General features: G+C 36.8%; 4 protein-coding genes across 18 annotated transcripts; 1 reads left to right on the forward strand and 3 right to left on the reverse strand.

The window, feature by feature from the left end:
* The first annotated feature begins 1,758 nt into the window (after window positions 1-1,758).
* LOC105959402 (protein GIGANTEA) lies at window positions 1,759-9,070 on the forward strand. 2 transcript variants are annotated; one of them, XM_088814184.1, is made up of 16 exons: window positions 1,813-2,113; window positions 2,856-2,913; window positions 3,054-3,156; window positions 3,541-3,612; window positions 3,775-3,829; window positions 3,945-4,087; window positions 4,271-4,542; window positions 4,745-4,800; window positions 5,157-5,397; window positions 5,473-5,623; window positions 5,874-6,083; window positions 6,176-7,702; window positions 7,822-7,890; window positions 7,996-8,214; window positions 8,340-8,432; window positions 8,545-9,070. In XM_088814184.1, the coding sequence occupies exons 3-16, from the start codon at window positions 3,070-3,072 to the stop codon at window positions 8,833-8,835; spliced, it is 3,486 nt and encodes a 1,161-aa protein (XP_088670310.1). In that variant the 5' UTR covers window positions 1,813-2,113; window positions 2,856-2,913; window positions 3,054-3,069; the 3' UTR covers window positions 8,836-9,070. The 2 variants fall into 2 exon arrangements, with proteins under 2 accessions (XP_012838947.2, XP_088670310.1); XM_012983493.2 differs by lacking the exon at window positions 2,856-2,913 and having other exon boundaries at window positions 1,759-2,113.
* Window positions 9,071-9,650: 580 nt separating this feature from the next.
* LOC105959403 (UDP-rhamnose/UDP-galactose transporter 6) lies at window positions 9,651-14,662 on the reverse strand. Of its 3 annotated transcripts, none has more exons than XM_012983494.2 (6): window positions 13,879-14,662; window positions 12,951-13,266; window positions 11,472-11,656; window positions 11,141-11,341; window positions 10,705-10,866; window positions 9,651-10,393 (listed from the first exon to the last, which is right to left on the reverse strand). In XM_012983494.2, exons 2-6 carry the CDS (start codon window positions 13,078-13,080, stop codon window positions 10,070-10,072), a joined length of 1,002 nt encoding a protein of 333 aa, XP_012838948.2. In that variant the 5' UTR covers window positions 13,081-13,266; window positions 13,879-14,662; the 3' UTR covers window positions 9,651-10,069. The 3 variants fall into 3 exon arrangements, with proteins under 3 accessions (XP_012838948.2, XP_088669357.1, XP_012838949.2); XM_088813231.1 differs by having other exon boundaries at window positions 12,951-13,220; window positions 13,879-14,201; XM_012983495.2 differs by lacking the exon at window positions 13,879-14,662 and adding an exon at window positions 13,746-13,857.
* Window positions 14,663-15,023: 361 nt separating this feature from the next.
* Window positions 15,024-17,587, reverse strand: AAE1 (acyl activating enzyme 1). Its single transcript, XM_012983496.2, has 2 exons — window positions 17,234-17,587; window positions 15,024-16,606 (listed from the first exon to the last, which is right to left on the reverse strand). Exons 1-2 carry the CDS (start codon window positions 17,432-17,434, stop codon window positions 15,158-15,160), a joined length of 1,650 nt encoding a protein of 549 aa, XP_012838950.2. The 5' UTR covers window positions 17,435-17,587; the 3' UTR covers window positions 15,024-15,157.
* A 1,355-nt stretch (window positions 17,588-18,942) lies between these two features.
* LOC105959405 (BTB/POZ domain-containing protein) lies at window positions 18,943-24,644 on the reverse strand. 12 transcript variants are annotated; one of them, XM_088813462.1, is made up of 15 exons: window positions 24,344-24,644; window positions 24,013-24,078; window positions 23,783-23,918; window positions 22,261-23,113; window positions 21,642-21,971; window positions 21,288-21,512; window positions 20,795-20,956; window positions 20,419-20,631; window positions 20,286-20,333; window positions 20,150-20,208; window positions 19,909-20,038; window positions 19,739-19,813; window positions 19,567-19,647; window positions 19,409-19,477; window positions 18,943-19,320 (listed from the first exon to the last, which is right to left on the reverse strand). In XM_088813462.1, the coding sequence occupies exons 4-15, from the start codon at window positions 23,056-23,058 to the stop codon at window positions 19,102-19,104; spliced, it is 2,409 nt and encodes an 802-aa protein (XP_088669588.1). In that variant the 5' UTR covers window positions 23,059-23,113; window positions 23,783-23,918; window positions 24,013-24,078; window positions 24,344-24,644; the 3' UTR covers window positions 18,943-19,101. The 12 variants fall into 12 exon arrangements, with proteins under 12 accessions (XP_088669588.1, XP_012838955.2, XP_088669586.1 ...); XM_012983501.2 differs by having other exon boundaries at window positions 23,783-23,837; window positions 24,151-24,644; XM_088813460.1 differs by having other exon boundaries at window positions 24,151-24,644.
* Window positions 24,645-25,222: the final 578 nt, after the last annotated feature.

The raw sequence follows: 25,222 nt of genomic DNA on the forward strand, positions 1-25,222 counted from the left end.
TACCACCATACTAGATGGGCCCCCTTTGATTTATGGACAAGTTGCAGCAATCAATTAGATCACACAAGATAGGATATTAAACTTGAATCTGGTTCAGCCACGTATGTTCACTAGATCAAATCATCGATCAAGATATATTTTATTTTTTAGAGAGAGAGACGAATATATTAATATATGTAGAGAGAGAATGGAATAGCTGGCAGAAGTATCAAATGCTTTGTAGCTATTGGGTACAACTAGTTCTACGGGTAGGAAATATCTAGGAGATATTTATGTGTTTTGGCTGCCCGCGAATCTTATCCCTCCATTTGCAGCCACCTATCGTCGGATGGGATGCTAATCGGGCAGGTGCTGCCCTAAAGCCGAGTTCTAGGTTTTGCGCCATCCACTTGTCAAAATTTATTGGCTGGATAATAAAAGCAAAAGCAAAAAGAGGAGAAAAAAAAAGAATAGTAGTACAACGAGAGGACTCCATATTATTAGTTCACTTTTTAATTTATTTTTTATTTTTTTAAATGGAAATAGACATTTATCCATCATTATCCTAAAATATATATAACAGTTGAAATTTAAAAGTATAATAGAATATTCGGAGGTTTGTGAGTAGCGTTATTGATTTATTTTTTAATAATTATTCACCAAAATACATGGTTATACTATATAAGGTTAGAAAGCCATTAAAAAAGTATGAATTCTTTTTGGATATTTCGCCGCCTGCAACAGTGCTCAAGTTCAGTTGAGTTGATTCTCAGTTCTCACGCTAGAATAACCCGTTTTGGCCACGGTAAGCATTTAATGACATGCATTAATACGGTGAAGTGTAATTCCATCAAGTAAGACCTTGTAATAAATTTATATTTAAATTCTAACCACTAATATGATGCATGAATAATTGACTCTTGTCAACCAACTAAGTGGGCCTCACTAAATTGAGTGTTCCACTTTGGTAATAAAATAATAAATTCTTAAGTCAAAAGAGTATCACCACTGTCATGATTTATTGATTTATTCTAAAAAAACAGTGTTAAACAAAAAAGTATTTCCACCTCAAAAAACAAACACTGTATTTTAGAGAAAAATAAAATATACTCACACTTTAGTCTCAAATTAAAAAAGATTGTAAGATAATAAAACAGCAAAAAGACTATCTTAAAATTGGAAAGAAACAAAAAACGAAAAGACCAAAGCAAGACAAATAACATAGTAATAATACACTAATATTAATTGTGACAAATTACAAAGACCTCATGAAATAAAATTTAATATGAAAAAATCTTTATTGTTTGTATAATTTCGAGCGCCACCCTGAGGTGTTCTCCATCTAACAAATTTACCCTCACATAGTTAACAATAAAAAGCAAATCGATTCCATGGAATATCCATTTTGTAATGACCATAATACCTTAGGAGTATAATTGTAAGGTTTGTAAAATAATTATATATGTTTTTTTTATAATTTTATTTTTTAAACTCTTTTTTTTTTGTTTACTCACTAGCCGTTTTTGTGTCAGAAGGGGTTCCGTGTACGATTTTACATTGCTTGAGGAGCAAATGTAAGAAAATTGGAAAATTGAATATAAGACCTTTTTCCTCTTTCATTTAATTATTATAACACATGGATATTTTAGACAATTACTACGTTATGTTAGAGTTAGCTCATTAGCTTCAGGGGCTGCTCGTAATTATTCAAACAAAGTGATTTTTTTTGTAAAGGTCCTCTAATTTGCCCTATTTAATTAAAAAAGGCCATTATATGATGATATATAGTGCATGACATGGTCATCATATTCGCATGGGATGGCCCATGGCAATACTAAGGACATGAGAAAAATATCATCGCCACGTTTGCATGTGAGAGAGAGCAGTTAAAGATTTCCTTTCCTCTGCTCTCTCTCTCCTCCCCTCTTTATAAAAAATTGTATCTACAGTTTGGTATATTTTTCTCTCTCTAATCTCTCTCCACCTAAAAATCGCCCATAGATCTCTTACATTTTCTTCTTCATCTGACTCACTCGATTTGAATTTCAGACAACAATTGTTAATCTGCCTCAGCTCCTTCAAATTTCTCGGCAAAAACTGAACAGCGTTGCTAATTTTTTTTTCCCATTTTGCAGTAAGTTAATTTTTTTTGAATTTTTTTTTTCTTCGAAGCAAGTATGCTGTTTCACCCGAGTAATTGATAACTGCTGGTTATTAGGTGAATTTAATTTTAGAAAATTTATTTGTTGGGCAAGGCGGTGCTGAGAGTGTTTAAATTTATGATTTAGAAAATAAACGATATGTGATTAAACAGATTATTGATTTCTGTTAGTATACTTGTTGCTGATAGTAAATTTTCCGCTATTTTGTTAGGAAATATGGAATAAATATGTGGATATTGTTCTTGGACATGATAATTGAATTCATAATTAGATATTTTCTTATTGTTTTAATATGTATTTTCCAGATTCAGTTTATGTTTGTTCCACAATTACTAATTATTACCTCTTAAAAAGAAGATCTATGACTTCATATTCTATCATTATGCCGATTTTTTTCGTTTCATGCTCCATATTAGTCTCGTTGTGTATATTTTTGTGTTCTCTGTTTCATGTCTACTACGGCAAGTCGATAATCAGCATAGGATTTATTGGGTTATTTTCACAATCTATATAAAATTTATCTGAATTATTGTGCTCATCAAGATGCATTAATTTTCTCATTTTTTGTTAATTTTTAATATTATGTTTTTGCACTTCAAATTTCATTAAGTTCTGGTAATGCTATAGTTCAAACTTCTTGATGTGCTGGAGGAACAGTACATGGTTTTATTGCGAGATTTTGGGTAATTGTATTTGTATTTGATGTTTTTGCAGGTTTGCCGGAACAATCTATAACCAAATTGTGTTTTAGATATTTGAACTAGACTTGAAGGTTGTTGGATTGACTGATAAAATAAATAGACAGGCTTTCTGTTTGGCCAAAAATTGCTGAATTGTAGTCTTCTTGATCGTGGATTGGTATAAGGTGATATGGAGTTTGATGGATTTTCTTATTTATCCCCAATTGTTTAGATAAGAAGAAGATTTTATGGCTACTCAAAATGAGAGGTGGATCGACAGTCTGCAGTTCTCCTCACTGTTTTGGCCACCTCCACAAGACACAGAGGAACGGAAGGTGTGGTTTGGTTTAATAATAACGTCTTGAAGTTTTTTCTTTCTTTTTTTTTTTTTTTTTTTGGTGTTGTACTTTTTACTTTCTACCCTGCTGAGAGACATCTTCGTAAATAAAAAAGCAGATAAATTTCCTTCACGATTTATAATACTGATTAAGCATGCATTTGTTTCGTTACAAATGTTTGAAAATAATTAGTGCCACTTGTTGTTCAGTTAGAGATAGACACTATCGATTCTTTGTCTTTTGGGTGCATAATTAGCCTGTTTGATACCGTGTCTTTACTGTGTGATTATGTCGTCTACATAGTTTCTGTTCTTTACCATTTTCCTTTTTATCCTTTCCTCATTTTCAATATTTCTAACAATCTCATCTTCTTCTATTTAGGCCCAAATTAATGCTTATGTTGAGTTTTTTGGCCAATTTACCTCAGAACAATTTCCCGACGATATAGCCGAGGTATGTTTGTTCCTAACTTCCTAGTACCTCATACAAATAGAATCAGCTGTGAAATCAAACTTCTTATCTCTTTCACTTGGATATGTATGCCTTTGTTACCCCTTCAACTGTCAAGTACGCAGAGAGAAATCTTTCTAACTTGTTATTGTTACTGGTTTGCAGCTGGTTCGAAGCCGATATCCATCCGATCAGAACAGACTTTTTGATGATGTTTTAGGTACTTTTTGTTAAATAATATTTGAATGGATAATCACTCCAGTCATCACCTCTAAGTATAACACTTCCAAATTAGTTGTACAGCAACTCACTTCTGTGTTTGCTTCACTTTCCAGCAAAGTTTGTTCTTCACCATCCAGAGCACGGGCATGCTGTTATTCTTCCCATTATTTCATGTATTATTGATGGTTTGGTGGAATATAAAAGAAGCGGTCCTCCATTTGCTTCGTTCATTTCCCTGGTTTGCCCCAACAGCGAGGTATTCAGACATCATTAATTTGATGCCCGTTTTCACAAATTATCTCTTAATGCCCACATGTCCAGAGAATATGTTTCCACTTTTAGCCTTTTATTATTTTCCTCCAGGTTTTGTTTCATGTATCTGAAACATGCCCAATTGTATCATGTCACTGACGGACCGTGGTTTCATCTTTAATTGCAGAATGAGTATTCCGAGCAATGGGCTCTTGCATGTGGGGAGATATTACGAATTTTGACTCACTACAATAGACCAATTTACAAGAGAGAACGTCAGGAAAATGAAACAGATAGAAGTAGCAGTGGTACCCTTGCTTCGACGAGTAAGTCAACTGATGGAGAACCTTCTTTGCCTTCTACACAGCTAGAGAGGAAAATGCTGAGGCCTTTGTCTCCCTGGATTACTGATATATTGCTTGCAGCACCTCTTGGTATTAGAAGTGACTATTTTCGCTGGTAAGTGCAATTAACAGAATTTTGATGTATTTATGATCACATATTTTTCGATATGGTAGAATCCCCATATAAACTAACCGGATTAGAATTTATGAGCGATAGAAAAGAGTAGTGCCTTCTGTGTAAATGTGATTTTTTTGTACTGAAGTTATTGCATATGTGCACCCGTTTGCTTGACTAATGAATGGTCAATGCATTATAGGTGTGGAGGTGTCATGGGAAAATATGCAGCTGGAGAACTCAAACCACCATCAACTGGTTAGTGGAGTTTGTGTTTCAATATTTTTGCTTTTAAATTTTCAATAAAAAGAAAAAAGACCAAGCTGCCATTGTTTTCTTGGACTATGAACCCAAAAATTCAGTCGAACTTCGAATCCCCTGGATTGTATGATTAGCATAGTTACAATCTTCTCGTTTTAAATTCCGACTTTCAAACTGATTGAAAAGGAATTTTTTCGTGGTTTTTTTTTAAAGCTTGCCAGACACTTTGTTGATTACAGACATTAGATGTTATTTGTTCCATCCAACTATGTTTTCCAGTAACTCTGAGTTATAACAGATACCCGGAAAATGTTTTTGGACAAGGATAAATTATATTTTAAATGTTATACCAGCTTTTTCTCGCGGATCTGGAAAGCATCCCCAGCTTGTGCCATCAACTCCAAGGTGGGCTGTTGCTAATGGTGCTGGAGTTATACTTAGTGTTTGTGACGACGAAGTAGCTCGTTACGAGACTGCCACGCTGACAGCAGCTTCTGTCCCAGCACTTCTGCTTCCTCCCCCAACAACACCTATGGATGAGCATCTAGTTGCCGGACTACCAGCACTTGAGCCCTATGCACGCCTGTTTCATCGGTATGTTCCTTAGCAATTATTGTTTAGAAGGTAAATCACATTTAAGTCATTTTCTTTATATTTCTTCTGTTTCAGATATTATGCAATTGCAAGTCCAAGTGCCACTCAGAGGCTGCTTCTTGGACTTCTAGAAGCTCCACCATCCTGGGCTCCTGATGCTCTTGATGCTGCCGTGCAACTAGTGGAACTCCTTAGAGCAGCAGAAGACTATGCCTCCGGCATGAGGGTAAGTTGCATACTTGTTCACCTTCTGTCCATTTTTTTAATATGAACGAAGTAAATTTGGGTAAAGGGTTTAATTTACAATATGATGATGTGAGAAATAAATTACACATGTCTAACTTTATCCTGTCATTTTCTGTTTTTTTTATCCAGTTGATGATGCCGGTTGCTTTTGTATATACTGTAGACTAGTATATATCATATGTGATTATGATTAACCATATGACGTACTGATTGTTGCAATATTTGTGAAGCTTCCAAGAAACTGGATGCACTTGCATTTCTTACGAGCAATAGGCATTGCAATGTCAATGAGAGCTGGAATTGCTGCAGACGCTGCAGCTGCTCTGCTTTTTCGAATACTTTCTCAACCAGCTTTACTTTTCCCACCACTGAGACAAGTTGAAGGCATAGAAGCTCAACATGAACCTCTAGGAGGTTGCGTATCATCTGAGCGAAAGCAGGTAATTCATCTCTTAGTCTCAGAATAATTTCCTCTATATCAATTTGTTCCTCAAATAATTCATGCATTTTTAACATATGCGAATTATTCCAGCAAAGAGAATTGCCTGCAGCAGAAGCTACAGTCGAAGCTACTGCACAAGGGATTGCGTCAATGCTTTCTGCACATGGCCCTGAGGTTGAATGGAGAATATGCACAATATGGGAAGCTGCTTATGGCTTGATTCCTTTAAGTTCCTCATCAGTAGATCTTCCTGAAATCATAGTTGCAACGCCTTTGCAGCCACCAATATTATCATGGAACTTATACATTCCTCTTCTTAAAGTGCTCGAGTATCTTCCTCGTGGAAGTCCATCTGAAACCTGTTTAATGAAGATATTTGTTGCTACCGTCGAAGCAATTCTTCAGAGAACATTCCCACCCGAGTCCACTAGAGAAAAAAATCGAAAAACAAGATACGTTTTTGGCTCTGCATTCAAAAATCTTGCTGTTGCTGAGCTCCGCACGATGGTCCACTCACTATTCTTAGAGTCGTGTGCTTCGGTAGAGCTTTCCTCCCGCCTTCTTTTTGTAGTTTTAACTGTCTGCGTAAGTCACGAAGCACAGCCTAATGGAAGCAAGCGACCTAAAGGTGAAGATTCTTGTGCTGTAGAAGGTGAAGACTTACAACGAGCCAATGGGAAGAATAGAGATCAGGGCAGTAAACAGGGGAAGAAACAGGGGCCTATAGCAGCATTTGATTCCTTCGTCATTGCTGCTGTTTGTGCTCTGTCATGTGAGCTTCAGATCTTCCCTCTTATTGCAAAACAGTGTAGTCAGCTAGAAGCCAGAAATATATCTGGTGTACTTAAGCCTGTGAAGGGAAACGATCCACCAAGTGAGTTTCAGAATAGTATTGACTCGGCTGTTTATCACACGCACAGAATATTAACCATACTAGAGGCACTTTTCTCTTTGAAACCATCATCTATAGGAACGTCATGGAGTTATAGTTCGAATGAAATAGTGGCTGCTGCAATGGTTGCAGCTCATGTTTCTGATCTGTTTAAGCGCTCCAAGGCTTGCATGCGGGCTCTTTTAATCTTGATAAAATGCAAATGGGACAAGGAAATTCATTCTAGGGCATCTTCCCTTTTCAACTTAATTGATATTCATAGCAAAGTTGTTGCATCCATAGTGAACAAAGCAGAACCGCTGGAGGCCCACCTACTAAATGTCCCATTGTCGAGGACAAACTGTTTTCATGGGGACAAAACTGATACATGTGCTAGCTGTTGCCGCTTAGAATCAGGACAGCCATCTTCATCGTCATGTGAAAAGTTGTCTGGTTCAGAAGCTTTGGTCACTTGTGAAAACTCTCAAGCCAACGAGGTTGAGAGATGTAGCACGGGCAAAGAAATTTCAAGTTTCCCTATTGATGCTTCAGATTTGGCCAACTTTTTGACTATGGACAGGCATATAGGGTTTAACTGTAGCGCACAAGTTCTTCTTAAGTCCGTCCTTTCAGAAAAACAAGAATTGTGTTTCTCCGTTGTTTCTTTGCTCTGGCACAAACTGATTGTATCACCTGAAATACAACTGAGCGGCGAAAGCACCTCAGCCCAGCAAGGATGGCGGCAGGTAATATGATCAATTTAGCCTGTCACTTTTATCATTGTTTTTTGTGATTCCAACAATTTATCATTGAAAGTGGTTCTTAGAAAATAATTTCCTTATACCCTTATGATTGTACAATACAGGTGGTTGATGCCCTTGTCAATGTCGTCTCAGCATCACCAGCAAAAGCTGCAACAGCTGTTGTTCTTCAGGTCTAGATTTTTTTTCTTGAATAACGTTTAAACCTCAGATGTCGATTCTGTTTTTATTTGTATATTTATTTTACTGAATTTTTTTCGGCTGTCATTATTTATCAGGCGGACAGGGAATTGAAGCCTTGGATCACTAAAGACGATGATCTTGGTCAAAAGATGTGGAAAGTCAACCAAAGAATCGTGAAAGTGATTGTTGAGTTAATGAGAAATCACGACGCACCAGAATCATTGGTAATTCTGTCCAGCGCATCAGACCTCCTCCTTCGTGCCACCGATGGGATGCTTGTTGATGGTGAAGCATGTACACTACCTCAGCTGGAGGTATCACATCTCATCTTACGCGACATTTGCATGTGTTTTTCGGCATTTGCCAGATAAATTAATTCTTGTCATATTTCTTTTTATGATTATTGATTTGTTTGCACCTGAAAAAAAAAATTGGACAGTTGTTGGAAGTGACAGCCAGAGCAGTTCAAACAGTTCTTAAATGGGGAGAGTCGGGATTGGCAGTTGCAGACGGCCTTTCAAACCTGTTGAAGGTACAAAAGCTTTCACATTCTAAATATATGTTTTTGGTATGAAAAAAAATATTATTTTCCCAATCGTGAATATACTAGTAAGATAATTGGTTTTTATCATATATATATGCAGTGTCGGCTCTCAGCTACAGTTCGTTGCGTATCTCATCCGAGCGCACACGTTCGTGCTCTCAGTACATCAGTTCTTCGAGCAGTTTTACATGCTGGCTCAGAATCAATTTCTGCAAAATCCCAAGTTAATGGTTTCCGCAGTCCACCATACATAAGCGTAGGCATTAGGGACTGCAAAGCTCACGTAGAGAAGTGTTTGACGTGGGAAGCACATAGCCGACTTGCAACGGGACTTCCTATTCAGTTTGTTGATACCACTGCTAAAGAATTAGGCTGTACTATATGCATTTGAAAACTACCAACACGATGAGGTATTTATAGCCCTTTCTGATGATGATTGTTTATCGGTATACGGTGGGATTCCAAGTCGGTTACAATCCGGATTTTGTTATTAATTCGGGTCGTGAGTAAATATTCTTTGTATTGGCCCCTAAATCTTGAAACTCAATGACAAGAGTAGGTGTACAATTTAACAGTGTTTCTGTCTTTGAATAAGAGACACTATTATGGTGCGTGCCATCATGAAATTTGAGAGTAGAGTTGAGGTATGTCATCAAATGTCTGCCAGGCCCAATGACTAAAAAATCCGAATTAATATACAGGCAGGCTCAATAAAAGAATATATAAATTTAAAGAAAGGCCCAACAACGAGACATAGGCCCAATAATGGATTTCAGTATAGCCCAAGTCAGGCCCAATAACAGAATATATGGATTTAAAAATAGGCTCAATAATATGGACCCGGTTCAGGCCCTATAATTGAATTATTTTAGGCCTAGGAGGCCAATTATCTGAATATTTAGGCCTAATATTCGAATATTTGAATTTAAATATAGCCCCAATAACGGAATATGGGGCCCGATTGTGGCCCAATAACGGATTTAATTATAGGCCAAATCAGGCCCAATAAATGAAAATCCGAGTTAACATAGGCGCTGACAGGCCCCTAACAGAATATGTGGAGTAATAGAGGTCCCCAGTAGGCCTAATAACGAAATATATGGGCCTGATTCTACAAATTTAATTACACAAACACCATGTGAAGCTGGAAGTTGCATTTAATAGATCAAAAATTATCACTAACCTCACCCAAAAAAAAATAATAAAAAAAAAAATGGAAAAAATACTATTAGAAACATGAAATTGCAAATAAGTTTGAAATCCCTGACACGGATTGACAAATGTCTATTTTTACTAATTTCACTAAATACAGAAATTAATCTCAACCACTAAAAATCAATTAACCACCAAATGGAATGCAAAAATGAACTTGTGTACTATAAAATTGAGATCCAGCAACTAAAACTGGATGAATCAGGATACTCTCAACCCTTTTTCCCAAGTCCCGGAAACCCGATTTCAGTTTTAATATATATATATTTTTTAAAAGAATTACAAAATTTAGCGGACTCCAGTAATAAATGATTTTGGGGAAAATGTATTACATCTAGAGTATCAGGCCACTAAATAAAACAAACCTCTGTGTATCCTTTCAAGTATGCTAAACTCCAACTGCACAACTGGTTTTAAACCTTTTCGTCAGGCTCGGAAGAATCTCCATCATGCTTTTGTTGAGTGCTTTTGGGAATTGAATGGCTGCGTCTTTCTTTACCCCCTGGTTTCGACGAAGCATTGCCATACCACATCATTCCAATAACAGCGATTATCATTCCAATAACTACTTGTATATTAAGACCTTCTTTTCCGAAGAACAAGAATCCTAGGATCAAGACAAGGATTGTCTTCATGTGACCTAGTACTTGAAAAGAGACGGCGGTGAATCTGCCTATGCAGATGAACTGGCTGAGGTTTGTTCCTATTGCAATAGTACATGAGAGGACCAAGAACACCTGCAGAATCAACGGTAAATAAATAATATAAAAAAATGTACTGATCAGAAATGGCCCACTGTACAAAAGATGAACTGACAATTTTGTTATTAATCCAATAACCACTGGATAACATATAAATGGAAGTATCGAACACTAATACTCAAGGTAGGACAAGTTGGGAAATATGTTAACAAATAAATGGAAGTATTGGTTTTCACAGTGCATAATGCTGCGGCGATGATAAATGCTAATTACGAGTACACGCTAGGATCAGAGATTTGGAGTGTGATTACAGAAAATACATAAAAATAATGTGACAATGTACTAACCGCAGATGGTAAACTGAAGTTATAGGCATCGATTCTTTTGTTCGTCAACCAATAGTCCAGAAAGGGGCCTAACAGCAACAGTGATGCAGCTTGAGCTGGTGCAGTGTGCCCCAGTAGATTGAAAGAACTCAGCGAGTATTTTCTCTGAAGGAAAGAAACATACTGCAAAAACATATCCAAAATTATTCTATAGCATTTAAAGATTGCAGACACACACATCCAGAAGAGAAAAAAAATTAAAAAAATGTTCTAACAAAATGAAGAAATTTAAAGTACTAAAACATTCTGAGTTAGAGCCCTCATTTCTCTCTCCCTCTTTTTTTTGTCCCTAGGGTGAGAGTAGGGGATGGAGAGGAATTGATTTCTGCAGCCATATAATGACAGATTATACAAGCTAAGCATTTGTAATTTCTTGTAATTCTCCTAGAAAACTTACATATTGTTGCATAGCTGTACTCCAGACTGCTATAAATGCAGCAACGAACCCTTTACTATTAACACTCACATCAGTAACCGTGCAGACAGCAACACCAAGTAGAACAATTAGAATACTAAGCTTTGTGTCTCTTGAATATCTGATCTTATCAAACACTACTTCCAACAAGCAGGATACCGGTATCATACTCAGCTTTGCGATCTGATAAAATAAAGGGACATAAGATCATGTGTATTGATCAATTTGAAATAAGAAAGCTCATATTCTTAAGGTCTCCTTTTCACTTTTTTCTTTTTCTTTTTCAGTATGGAAGAATGATGGAAAAAAATACCTGGTAGAATCCCACCGAATTCCACATTAAACTGACATTCATCCCAACAATAGAAAAATTTGCAAACAAAACAAATCTCATAAGCTCTGGAAAAGGTAGATGAGAAGTTTGGATGTAACCCAGCCACCTAAGAACAACCGTCATCAAGGTGGTCGTGGCAAAATGCAAACCCGTTAACGTTGTAGCTGCAAGGGTTGAAATTCAAAATAAAGTTAGAAACTCATGTTACAAGGAAAATGTCAACTGAAATATAGAAAAGAGAATGCTACAACATGAGGTCCACCATTAGTAAACATATAAGAAGATCATCACTGTTTCCATTTGAGTTTCTCCTGGATAATTTGCTGAAAATAACAATAGCTGCATAGGTTATAGCCATAAAAATGCTAAAACCTCATGTTACCCGGAAAATGTCAAAGTGAAATATGGAAAAGAAGAACACTACACCATGAGGTCATCAATAACAGCCAGATAACGAGATAATCGCTGTTTTCATTTGAGTTTCTCCTCGATTATTTTTGCCGAACGAAAATAACATCAGCTGATAAATCTATTAATTACAGTACTTTTCGTTTCGATAGATTTCACAATTTGTTTCCAAGAAAACAAGCATGTAATATGTCCCTGTAGCAGCATTAGTGGCAAGTGGAAACAAGAGCACGAGCAACACATATAACTTCTAAGTTAAGTTTGTTTTAACTCATAGTTACTGAAAACATCTGCTTCTCTATACCAAACACAAATAATGCACAGTAGGCTTTCATCTTACATCCAAACTCATAGTCTGCCAAAAAAAAATTATATGCGACTTCCTACTAGCAAGGTATTCTCTGGAGTATTTTGAACCCGAGAAGTTGATTCTGAGTTCTAATCATAGTAAATATACCAATGGTGCTCCATAGAATGCTTTCAATTAGTTTTTGTAGGATGTCAGGTAATCAGATTAAAAGATCCAATAGACCAGGCATCTTATTACCAGGGTCTTGAGGTTTTTATGCAAGTATAAACTCTACTTTTATTGAATGAACTGTTTTGAACTTCCTCATAATGTGTTTGGACAGAAGAATTTCCATTTGAGGAAGGAATATTTTCAAATGATTCTCTCGTGGAATGTTTTCCAAATTCACCACAATGAATAAAGATATTTGCTCAAAATACGAGCTCAAGGATTTGAAATTTATAATAACATGAACAAACATGCTCAATTTCTTCGAAATCCTTAGCTAGAAACCCATATTTCATGCACAATCTAAAACAAGAAACCCCTGCAACTGGGAAACTAGGAGAAATTTATCATTTCTTCAGTATCTCTATGGAATATTCTTTTTGTCCATACCCAAAGTGTTTTTTGAGACATACATATAATCATAATTGCAGTAACAAAATATTTGTAGTATGCAAATTTTAAACCACACGAAGTACTTGTTCAACGTTAACCATTAACAGTTGATTCTGTTTAGATTGGTGAAAAGAACTTACCAAAGCTGAATCCATAAGTAGCCATTAATGCTTTATTGACAATGATAATCCCAACTGAAGTGACTACATTGAACATCCATGCTGCTGCATCTACTGATGCCTTTTTATCAGCTTTGCTTCCTGGAGCCATTTTGCCCTTCTCTTATCCTATATAACTGCCCAATGGGTGATAACTGTTACCCAGCTAGGACATAAACCCGAGACCAACTCGGAGCATTCAATTCAAGATATTCAATCTTAAGCTTCCTCCACAACTGCACTTGAATACGCCTGAATTAAAAAGAATGACCCGATCTAGCAAAATTCTTCACGTACTCTATAAAAAAAAATAATGCAAAAGTTAGCTTAGAAATTGTGTGTTAGATTAGGATCTTTCTGCTACAAGAAAACAGTTATATATCTTATCTTGCTGAAACAGGAAAGTATGTAACATTTAATAAGTGAGCGTCACTCGATCATGTTCTGAAAAACAAGTATCGACATAAATCGACTAAAACCACAAAACACTCCAATCTTCAACAGAATAAAACAAATCTAATCCACCAAATTTATGGAAACTTTATTTTTCCAAATCAATGGTACAGTAATTGAAATACCCAAACAGCGCACCAAATTAATCCACAAATCAGGAAACATATCACGAAATTTTCACATCAAAATCCCCTAAACACATTCAGGTTCCACAATTCAGAACTCAACTAAATTCCATCACAATCAGATCTAAAAAAATATCCAGAAACCCCCAAATTTTCCCAGATCGCATTCAATTCCCTAAATCCGCCGCCAATTACTCACCAAAATTACAGATCTAACCACACATAATCATCGAATCCAACTGAAAAAATAAAAATCCACAATTCAAACTCACATCACTCAGAAATCGAACTATACCCTAGCGATCGTAATACAAGCAACACAGAAAACGTACCTTGCGAAGCTTATAACGGAACAAAAAGGGGACTTTTGGCGTGATTTTTCAGTTTCCTTCAGATCCTCAAACGCAACTCCTTAGTTCACAACCAAAGCTAGTTAAACGTGCTTGCATGTGATGCGCATATACGTACACCTCTATATATATACATACACGCCATACACGTACATTTCAATGAATTTTTATACGGTTGTGTAAGTGAATTCGAAGTGTAAAATGCGAATGTTGTTTGGTGGGGAAATGGGATTTGTGTGTTAGGGTTTGACCAATACCCAATGGAATTGAAAATTTTGCTCTCTCTCTCTCTCTCTCTCTCTCTCTCTCTCTCTCTCTCTCTCACCTACTTGTATATTTGTAGTAAGATTTATTTTTCTTATGTTTTCCTTAATTATCGAATTTGGTTAGTGAAAAAATGAAATAAGCGCTTCTTTTAATAAAACGTGAAATTCAATTTTAATAATATGTAAAGCTGTAAATCAATAATTAATTAATTAATTATGTTATCAGATTAATATAAATTGGGATACCATGTGACAGAAGAGGATATGCCTGGAGAAGGTGGTGGTGTAGGTGACACTTAAGACAGAGGGGAATGAATGTATGAGATGTGAAGTATATAGGGAGGGCAGATTTGACCATGTGGGGGTGATTTATAGCTTTTCAAGATTTTTATTCTATTTTGTGTGATCCCAATTTTTATGCTAGGTAGATTGATAGGTAGGGTTGGGGGAAAATTAATTTTGGTAAATAAATGAAATGTTACTTCTTTTTCTTAATTTTTTTGATGAAAGGAGAAGCACGACACGTGGCTTTATGTCATTTGTTAAAAGTCAACAGGACACGCGGCTTTATTCTATTTGCTAAAAGTCATCTGTGTTTTTTTAACGTAGTTCAGTATGAGATGAAGTTACATAAATACCCTTTTTGGTATTAACGATGAAATTAAACGAATTTATTGCACGCATCTACTTAGAAAATAGTATCTCGCTTTATTCGCATTCGTCTTGTTATGCTCTGTGGTTCGATTTGGCCGTTTGTGGTGTGAGGATGGGAACCCACGGTGCGATTCGTGTGAGTAATTTGAATACAAGTTCATGCATGTGATATTGCATTGCCGGTTGTCGATCATTTTGATGGTGATCTTAGTCTAGAATGAAGTGATCTTATTATATTTGCATCCACCAAATCATCATTCTTGTTTGTTACAATAATCTTGAAAACACAGACAGCTTATATAATTTATATTACAGCATTAAACAGGCCAAAATGAAATGCTTCACATTTTGCTTACGATTTTCGAAAGACTCCCCATAGCTTTCGCTTTCTCCCGGAGAACAAACTTCTGCACCTTCCCAGTCGAAGTCTTGGGCAAATCCTCAAACACCACAGTTCTCGGAGCCATATAATGTGGCAATCTCCCCCTACAGTACTCGATAACATCACCCGCAGTTGCCTCACAGCCATGCTTCAGCTTCACAAACGCACAAGGCGTCTCCCCCCAATAATCATCCGGCCGCCCCACCACCGCCGCCTCCATAACCGCCGGATGCCCGAATATCACCCCCTCCACCTCGATCGTACTTATATTCTCCCCACCGGAGATGATAATATCCTTTGACCTGTCCTTCAACTCTATGTACCCGTCGGAGTGCTTTACCGCCAAGTCACCGCTCCGAAACCACCCCCCTCTAAAGGCGTCTTTAGTAGCTTTTAGATCTTTTAAGTAACCGTTCATAACGGTGTTTCCTCTAAACATAACCTCCCCCATTGTTTTTCCGTCGGGAGGTACACTTTCCATGGTGGAAGGATCTTTTACATCAACCTCTTCCATACCGAGATGGTGTAACCCTTGACGGGCCTTGATCTTGGCCCGTTCTTCCGCGGGTAGCGGGTCCCACTCGGGTTTCCATGTGCAGACCGTACCCGGCCCGTATGTTTCGGTTAGCCCGTACGAGTGAGTCACACTGAATCCTAACTCCTCCATCTTAAAGAGCACCTGAGGAGGTGGCGGTGCGCCACCTGTCATCACCGAAACCTTTCCGGGGAGAGGTCTTCGTTGGTCAACGGGTGCGTTGATTAACATGTTCAAGACGGTGGGGGCGCCGCCCATGTGGGTGACTCGGTGGAGGAATATGCTGCGGAATATTCCCTCGGCGGTGACGTTCCTCAGGCAGATGTTGGTGCCGCCCTGTGCCGCCACGGCCCAGGTGAGGCACCACCCGTTGCAGTGGAACATGGGCACAGACCATAAATAGACGGGCATGGATAGCATCTCGTTGAGAAGAGCTGCCGCTAGAGAATTCAGATAAGCTCCTCTGTGACTGTAAACAACCCCTTTGGGGCTAGATGTTGTGCCCGAGGTGTAATTGAGGGCGATAGGGTCGAATTCGTCTTTCGGCCTTACTACTAAAAAATCGGGTTTTCCTGATGCTAGGAAAGACTCGTATTCTTGATATTCTGGGGTTGAAATCGGGTTATCGGATTCTTGGATTAAGACTAGATAAGGTAATTTGATGCCTTGACCGGATAAGAGTTTGAGTGCACCCTTGGCAGTATCGAAAAGCTGATAGTCGACGAATATGAATTTGGCTTCGGAATGTTTGAGCAAGACTGAAACCATCGATGAGTCGTGGCGTATGTTGAGTGTACAAAGGACTGCACCTGTCATTGGAGCAGCAAAGTGGAGCTCGTACATTGCTGGTATATTTGGGGCCAAAACCGCAACCTGAGAAAAAAACGAAAAAATCGAAAACGACTAAGATCCAATGTTTCTGATAGCAGTATTCAACCATATGTTATAAGCATCGTCCTAACAAGACAATTAGTCACTAATACATAGAACATTAGTTTCTACATTACGAATTTACGACACTCTTCATACATGTGAACTAGTTTAAGAAAAAGGAAGAATCGGATACGACGAGCACGAGACGAGTAAAATAGGCAACGGGTTGTTGTTATAAGTCGAGTCGAATTCGATGGTTTTAAGATTGGAGGATCCAATTTTGAATGCGTGATCTTTATTTTTAGCTGCTGCACCAAACTCAGAGACACTTAATAACGTTGTACGAGTACAAAAATGATCATACTCAGGTTTATGCACAATAATTCCTAACTCATGTCTGAAGCATTAATTCCTAACTAATTAATCGATATTTCTGGCAATAATTCTTAGATTGTGCTAATAATATCTTGATATACAATCCCAGAGCACAAAAGTTTAATCAATCACAATTAAATAAACAAAACCCAGGAGAGAGAGAGAGAGAGAGAGAGAGAGAGAGAGAGAGAGAGAGAGAGAGAGAGAGAGAGAGAGAGAGAGAGAGAGAGAGAGAGAGAGAGAGAGACTGACAACATCGCCGCGAGAAATTCCGGCGGAGCTGAGGGCGGAGGCGAGGCGGAGGCACCTGTGATGGGTCTGTTTCCAGGTGAAGTTGATATCACCATAGACAACAGAAACTCTGTCTCCGTAAACAACAGACGATCTTTCCAAGAAACTAATGGGCGTTAAAGGAATATAGTTTGCTGAGCATTTTAAGGTACCGTTTTCCATATCTTCCGATTCCTGCAATTTTCCACTCACCACAAGTCCACCCCAGAAATCAAACTGCTGTAAATAATGTACTAATAAATTCTTTGAAAAAAAGAATGCATTTGTCAGTAGATTGAGTAGTGATAATGTCACTTGCCTAATTTAAGTGGCTTTTGGATTCTTTCTTTATTGAGAGATATGGTCCCACCAGATGCCGATTAAATATATTTTAACCAAACATCACCTACCATCATAATCCACTAATCTATATTTTCTTTTAGGGTTAAATACATAAACACCCCTGTACTATGGAGTTTGTATCAAATACCCCCCTGTACTACACATAAATACAAAACCCCCCTTACACTACATTTTTTTCAAAATATGACGAAAATACCCCTACTCAAGCATTTATATATATATATATATATATAAAGGTTTGTTTGAGACATTTTCAGTCAATTTTACGTGCGAAGTTTTGGTATTTATATTTTTTTCTCCAAAACATCTAATTGCTTATATTTTTTTAATTTTATGATAAAAACCTTTTATTTTTGTCATTTTGCAATCCTATGATTGTTGAGAATTTGAACTACTGGAAGAAAATAAAAGGTTTTATTGAGAAAGAAAAACTAAGTAATTTAATGTTTTGGAGAAAAAAATATAAATATCAAAATTTCCCAAGTAAAATTGACCGAAAATATTAAAAATATAGTGAAAAATGACTCAAACAAACTATTTAATTTATAGGCTAAGCAGGGGTATTCTAGTCATATTTTGAAAAAAAATGTAATGTGAGGGGGGTTTTTGTATTTATGTGTAGTACAGGGGGTATTTGATACAAACTCCATAGTACATGGGTGTTTTTGTATTTAACCCTTTCTTTTATTGTTATTATTATTTTATCTCTTATTTTTTAATCTATTTTCTCTAATTCATTTTGCTAAAGTTATTCAATAATCAATTTCATATTATGATATCATATTTATATATTTTTTTCCAGAATGAGTTGTATTATTAAATTTAGGGTATATTACAATCACTTCTGATGTATGGTAAAATTACGAAAATCCTCATCTTGTTTGGGTAATTACAACAACCCCTCAACTATAAATTTCCTTACGCGTCCAACCTTGCGGTTTTAAATTTAGTGGAATCTTCTTGATTATATAAAGATGAAAATTTTCGTAATTTGACCTTAGCTCAGTGGGTGGTCGTAATTTACACTTAAATTTATATAAATATTAATGTTTGTTATAACATGGCACCGACCTTATTTTCCCTTTCCTAAAGGACAAGAAGACACCAAACAGATGATGTAGTATGTACAATATGTCTCCTTAATAATTATTACTTTGTGTCTGTATAGTGTATATGCGTACTTTAAACAAAATTAAATAAATAAAAATCAAATTATTGAATTTTCAGTAAATCCATTTAACACATGGAGCATCAGCATTATCATAATTACAATCTCTATATTTACCATAATCACAAGTTAATTGCATATCAAGCCAAACCAAGTAACATTAACACCAATAAAACCACCTTAAACCAACAAATCACAATTAACAAATATACGATACAATACAAATTACAAGAGATATCAAATACATAGGAGACTGTACATTATTGAAAAAAAAGCCATCACAGGCCCAAAACATTCGTCGTAACACAAACTTAAAAAGTTAACGGAAGTAACCGTAGAGCTCCAAGAAGCATATGCAAAGGCTCCAAGGATTAGTGGCATCAGTCGTCGGAGCAACCAGAACAACTCGAAAGAATCTGAACGGAAGAAGGGCTGTGGGCCCCACAACGGGCCAAGATGCAAACTGACCGGGCTTGCTCATCGTTTCATCATTCTCGTGCACTCTCAAGTTTGTCCAATTGTTTCCATCCATTGAACCCTGCCAAACAAGTCACTATGTAAATATCAAACAAGAATTGAGAATAAAATTGACGTATATAGTGCGTGTGTGTGTGTATAATTATTACCTGAAAATTCCAGTTCCGCATGAAAGCCCTCGATCCGTCTTGTCTAAGTGTATAATGGTTGCACATCAACTGAGCAAACATAAAAAAAAGAAAAAAATAATAAAGAACTGTATATGAAAAATATCATTATGTGGAAATCAAGAAGTTGTATATCTAACCTGATGACTATGGCCAATGTCAACCATCCACCATGCAGTGTTTCTCCCGTTCTCCATACGAGGGCCCGCAAAAGATGTTCCCTGGTAAGCAACAATTTTTTTTAACTAATATTCTAACTATATAAAAAAATGAAATATTTAATTTCGGATTGATTGTGGGTAAAGTTATTACCAGGTAACTCCTGGAGACCAAAACCTTAGGATCGGTGAATCTGGAAAACGGACTGCTTGCGGTAATTATTACTTTCTGAAACATATTATGGGAAAAGCCGATCAGTGAAATGTGTAGACCATAATTGTAAACAGGTAAAGAGATTAAATAGAAGGGGTCACACGTTTTACCTTAGATAAGACGGGATTTACCCACTGATGTTCACCGTAGGATGTACCTGCAAAGTACAATACCCCGTTGCTATCTCCATCACATATGTACTGGAGTTCCTTAAAACTCGATCTCCTGTGCTGGAATTTACTGTCGAAAATGGAACTTCATCAGCATCAATTTTCTATATTTTTTTCTTCCTTTCCTTTTATTTAGGGGCAATTTAGACATTTTACTAGTTATGTTAACAAAATTACTTACTTCAAGTCTTTCTCATGTGCAGAAGATCCAAAATCGAGAAAACCAATGGCTTCTTTCACCTGCTTTGAAAATATAAATTAAGATACGCGACTTACTTTTGAGAAGGATTTCAGGACAAAAATTATCTGAACTTTACCAATTGACTGAATGTAGGAATGCACATACTAAGGTTGCTTCGCTCCAACTGAAAATTTTAACAGTTTGACAATTAGAAAATGGTCAAACGAATTTCTCGTGGACTTAGCTAAAGACATTTATTTAGGATATACCTTTTGAAGAACCGAATAAGGAAGTAAAGGGAACCGAACAAAACTTAGAAATTCTTTAAGCGAGTGAAGCCTTTCGCCGAAAACAAGCTCTGGTGGTGAATTTAGCACAATTTCATCTACTCTGTCCCATCCGAACAACTCTTGCGCTTTGCAGCACCAAAGTAAGATCGCATTGAGAACTCGTTCTTCAGAAGTTACTGTCAAATCTGGATGCTGCACAAACAATTTAAATATATATTAATTTTGATTGAATTTATAATTCTTGGACCAATAATATATACTAGTGTAATTGGGATTTTTTGGATGCTTTTTTTTTTAATAAAAGAGTACTTAAAATTGATAATTTTTGCAATAGAATAACGAATTCAAGAGTCACCTGGAGAATATTCCCGAATGTTGTTTCGTCTAACGTGACAAAGTCGATGCTTGCGGTTGTACAGTAATCAAAATGCATCGAAAACTTCCTCTCACATGTTTCTTCGATTAATTTACACGAAGGAATGGATGAAATCACTAGCAAAATTTGGCAGACTGAATCCTGCAATAAAGTCCAATAATTAGCCACACGAACAAAACATTGTTCCAAAAATGCCCGCTTCCTCGTCCACTAAACTTGGCATAATACAAAAACTTGTAGCATGAGATCTTCTGCCACTAGAACTCCATGCCTGCATATAATGTATACATGAGAAGTATCAATATTTTTAATATTTTTAATTGCCATATATCTCTGTTTGTGTTGATAATCCCGATACTGCACCATTTTCTCCATTCTTTTAATTCAACTAGTCCCAACTAAAAAGCTTAGTTAAATAACAAATAAACAACCTATAAAAAAACAATTAACTAGACAGTTGCTACTGTATTACCTCAGATAAGTGTTCTAAAAGCCTTTTGCAACATTCCCGATGAAGAAGAGAAACCCCAAACTGATCTGCCAGCAAAAGAAGCTGAAGTAGCAATGTGTCGATATCCATAGTGTTGTTAACTTCTCCACAGTACATGAAATCGAGCATAATATTAAATGCTTCAAAGCAGACATCTTTCAAGCAGACTTTCGAGGCAATACTTTCAGTCATTCCATTCGTGAACATCTGTAAATAATTTTTTTGATCACATTAATCAGCCTTTTCACACTAAATAAATATAGGTATCTACAATGTGTCGATAATACTGAAGATCTTCCACAATTATGTGGATTTATGAGTTCGATTTCAGCCTACCTTTGTAAAAGGAGCACTCCATATGCCAAGAATGATTCTGTGTGATTTTGCAATTTGACCATGGCCTTCAATATAAATATCTACATCGCTGTAGTCTCCAGTGAGTCGGAAACTATTGAGCCTCTTAACATCAATGGGTAATTTGTTCAGAAAAACCGTGCAGCAGTTGAGCCGAGCGCTTGGGTATGATATCTCTACACTTTTTCCCGAGTCAAAAAGTTTCTTATTGAGTTTAAATCTCTCCATCATTTCTTCACACTGCTTAGCCAACGTATTTACTTCGAACTGTAAGCTCAGAGATTTTAAAGAACTGAGATGCAACTCTGGAACCTACATCAGCAGTATCATATGAACTGAGCTCAATATTTTATGATTCACGAAGTTTATGTAAATACTTATGTTTTTAATGTAAATTAGGATACAAGAAAATTGGCAATTTCCGAGTTAAACTTCTCAAAATCACCAAGCACATTATTTTTTTCTTCAATTATGTCGGTTTTAGCAGATAATGATGCAATTTCATTAATTTCCTTCAATACTACCTTTTAAGGTGAAGAAAAAACTAAAATGATAATCAGTAAACATACATCAAATATTTTATCAAAATTACAAAACTAACCTTGGTGTTGCCTGTGTAGATGTACTCAAGAAGTGCATGAAGTATCGGATAACAATCATCTTCGAGGTGAATAAAATCTTTCCCCGACTGACCAAAACCGAAATTTCCCGAAGCAGCCAATATAACTTTATGTGCCGGAACTGCCCGTTCCTCACTTCCAACAACAAAGCACACATCCGACAGTTCCCAACTCTCCAAAAAATTCTTGAGCCCCCAATTTTCGTACTCTCCAATATCTTCTTCCATCTCTTCATCAGCATCTTCTGTACCATTACTTTCACCACAGTCAATGTGTTTCCACAAAGACACATGGTTCTGCGTGAGTGGAAGAACATTAATATTCCTATATCCCACATGCCTATCCCAACTGCTAAGCCCAACATATTGAACGCTGCAATTTGGGTTCGAATCAAGCCATTGAAAAACGAGATTTTGGAAAGGGTATCTCCCTTTTCCGATGCTTATTAGGCCATCGTATATGCTGATCCAATAACTCTGAAATGTGGAAGAGCAGTAAAGATCGACACCTGTAACATCCACCACTGTTTTTCCGTCGACCTCGATATTTAATCTTTTATTTCTGTGGCTACCGATAATTACTGTGTAATGAGGGCTGTTGTCTCTTTTGTAATGATAATGCTGACTGCCCGTTTTTTCGCGGAAGACAACTGTTACGTCGTTGTGTGCAAAAGCGTCGAAAGCTACACAGCCTCTACCTGCTTCTCTGAATCTCAAATCATCTCGCCACGCACACTCAAACGGTGCCACTGTGAGGAATTTCTTCTGCTTCTTTTCCATTGTTAGATTTGGGAGCGGAAAAAAAGGGGTTTTGTTTATTCAATTGGCACTTCCACTGCAAATCAAATCAGCCACATTTTAAAAACGGATCAATAAAGAGAGCCTTAAGAAAAAAATGCCATGTAATGGATAAGCAAAAGTATCAAGAACTACAGAAGAAAGTATCAAATACACCAACAAATGGCATAAGTGGTGAGAGAAGTAAATAGTTGGCTACAATTGATTTTATATAATAATGTAAAATTGAAGTCTGACTATTTACTGGGGAATTGAAATGAAAAGCACCCAGTAGATAAAAACTCTTCGAATTCAAGAATCATAAAATTTGAATCGATTGTGAGATTTGACTATACTGCATTGTATCCTCGTAAAACCATCTTTGACAAGCTTTTAGAAAGTACGATTGCTAACAAACACACATACACACTAACAAATATATCAAGTAGCAGAGAAAAACAGGGGAAAAACTAGGAGAGCAAATGAAAGAACATATAAAATTGCAGCATAATTACCGCAGACGATCCTGCAACAGTAAGCAGAGTTAAAGAAGTCCGAAAAGGCAGGTATTGATAGAGAGATTGGATAAATTCAAAGGTAATGTCCTGAATTCAGAAGGGAATGAGGGGGAATTTGGGTTGAGATTTAACTTTAGTTTGGTTAGTGAGAGAAGCATCAATTTAAAGAAATTGGATAAGGAAAACCACTATTGAGATTTCACTATCACCTGAAAGAAAAAATTGGGAATGAAGATCTTCAAAGGGATTGCAGGTTGTCAGAATCTGAGACAAGCCCATAAATTGCCATAAGTTTATCCACAAATTTAATGCAAATATCCATTACACACACAAGTTGCAAGAATCCTACACCACATTCCAATCCAACTTCAGAAATAAAAATATCTCCCAAACAGAAAAATCCAATCATGCATTTTTTATTTTATATAATAAGACTCACATGTATGAGAAACAAGAAACCAGCAAATGAGCACGAGCGAAACCCACCAAAGAGAAAAACAAGATTCTGTATAGATAAAACACCTCAATTTTCAGCGGATATATATATTATAAAAAGATGAAGAAAAATCACCAGTACCTGGCAGAAAATCATATCCTCAACAAACCATCTTTTTCAAGATAGCACCTTTCCCATATGTACAAGATTTCCACACATAATGACAAAACAATGAAACCGATGTGTGTGTGTGTGTGTGTGTGTGTGTGTGTGTGTGAGAGAGAGAGAGAGAGAGAGAGAGAGAGAGAGAGAGAGGAGAGAGACGAATTATTACTTGATTAAGAAAGAGAAAAGCAGAGGCTGGAAAAGAGTCCATACAACATGGGATTGGATACTTTGAGAGGGGTTGAATTTTGATCCTACAATAATACTTTAGAGTACTCTGTTTCGTGGAGATGATGATGAGAATTATTGTCAAAGGTCAAGAGACAGTTGGGGAAAAATGGATCAACGTGGCATTTGGACCGGGCATTTTGTCGAACGGGTGGCATGCGTTTATAGTTTTCATTTTTAGCGTTGTACCGGGTTCTTCATCTCAAGAAAACTATTCTCTAATCGAGAATTAAAATTGAAAAATAAAGGAAATCATCACCCAAACATAAACATTCAAGGGATAATTAGCAAGACCCCCCTCATCTAGGTAAATGTGTTAAGAAAACACCCCCTCCTAAAAATAATTAGAGAAAACCCCCTTACCTAATATTCTACCCTAATATTATTTAATAATCCCCAAACCACCCTTATTATCCCTACCTATTGCCGTTATCTCTCTCTTTTTTTTTTCTCGTCTTCTCGTCCTCTCTTATGCCGCTCTCTCTTCTTCTTTCTCGTCTTCTCTCTTCTCTCTTCTCTTGGCAATCACCTTCGTCGGAGATTGCTTCCGGTGAGGCGGAGCTCGAAGATTTGACCGTTAATCGAAAGCTGAATGTGTGTGTGTGCGTCTGTGTGTGTGTGTTTACAGTGATCTGTGTGTCTGTGTGTGTGTGTTTCCGGTGATCTGTGTCTGTGTGTGTGTGCGTCTGTGTGTGTGTGTTTCCGGTGAGGCGGATCTCGGAGATTATTGGCTTTATTTTATTTTAATTAATTTTCTTGTTAACAAAACAAAGTGATCTGAATCGCGACGACGTGGTGACGATGAAGAACAGATCTAGGG

Source organism: Erythranthe guttata, chromosome 14, assembly GCF_056151865.1.
Source record: "Erythranthe guttata isolate IM_541 chromosome 14, IM_541, whole genome shotgun sequence".
NCBI classification, from domain to species: Eukaryota; Viridiplantae; Streptophyta; class Magnoliopsida; order Lamiales; family Phrymaceae; genus Erythranthe; species Erythranthe guttata.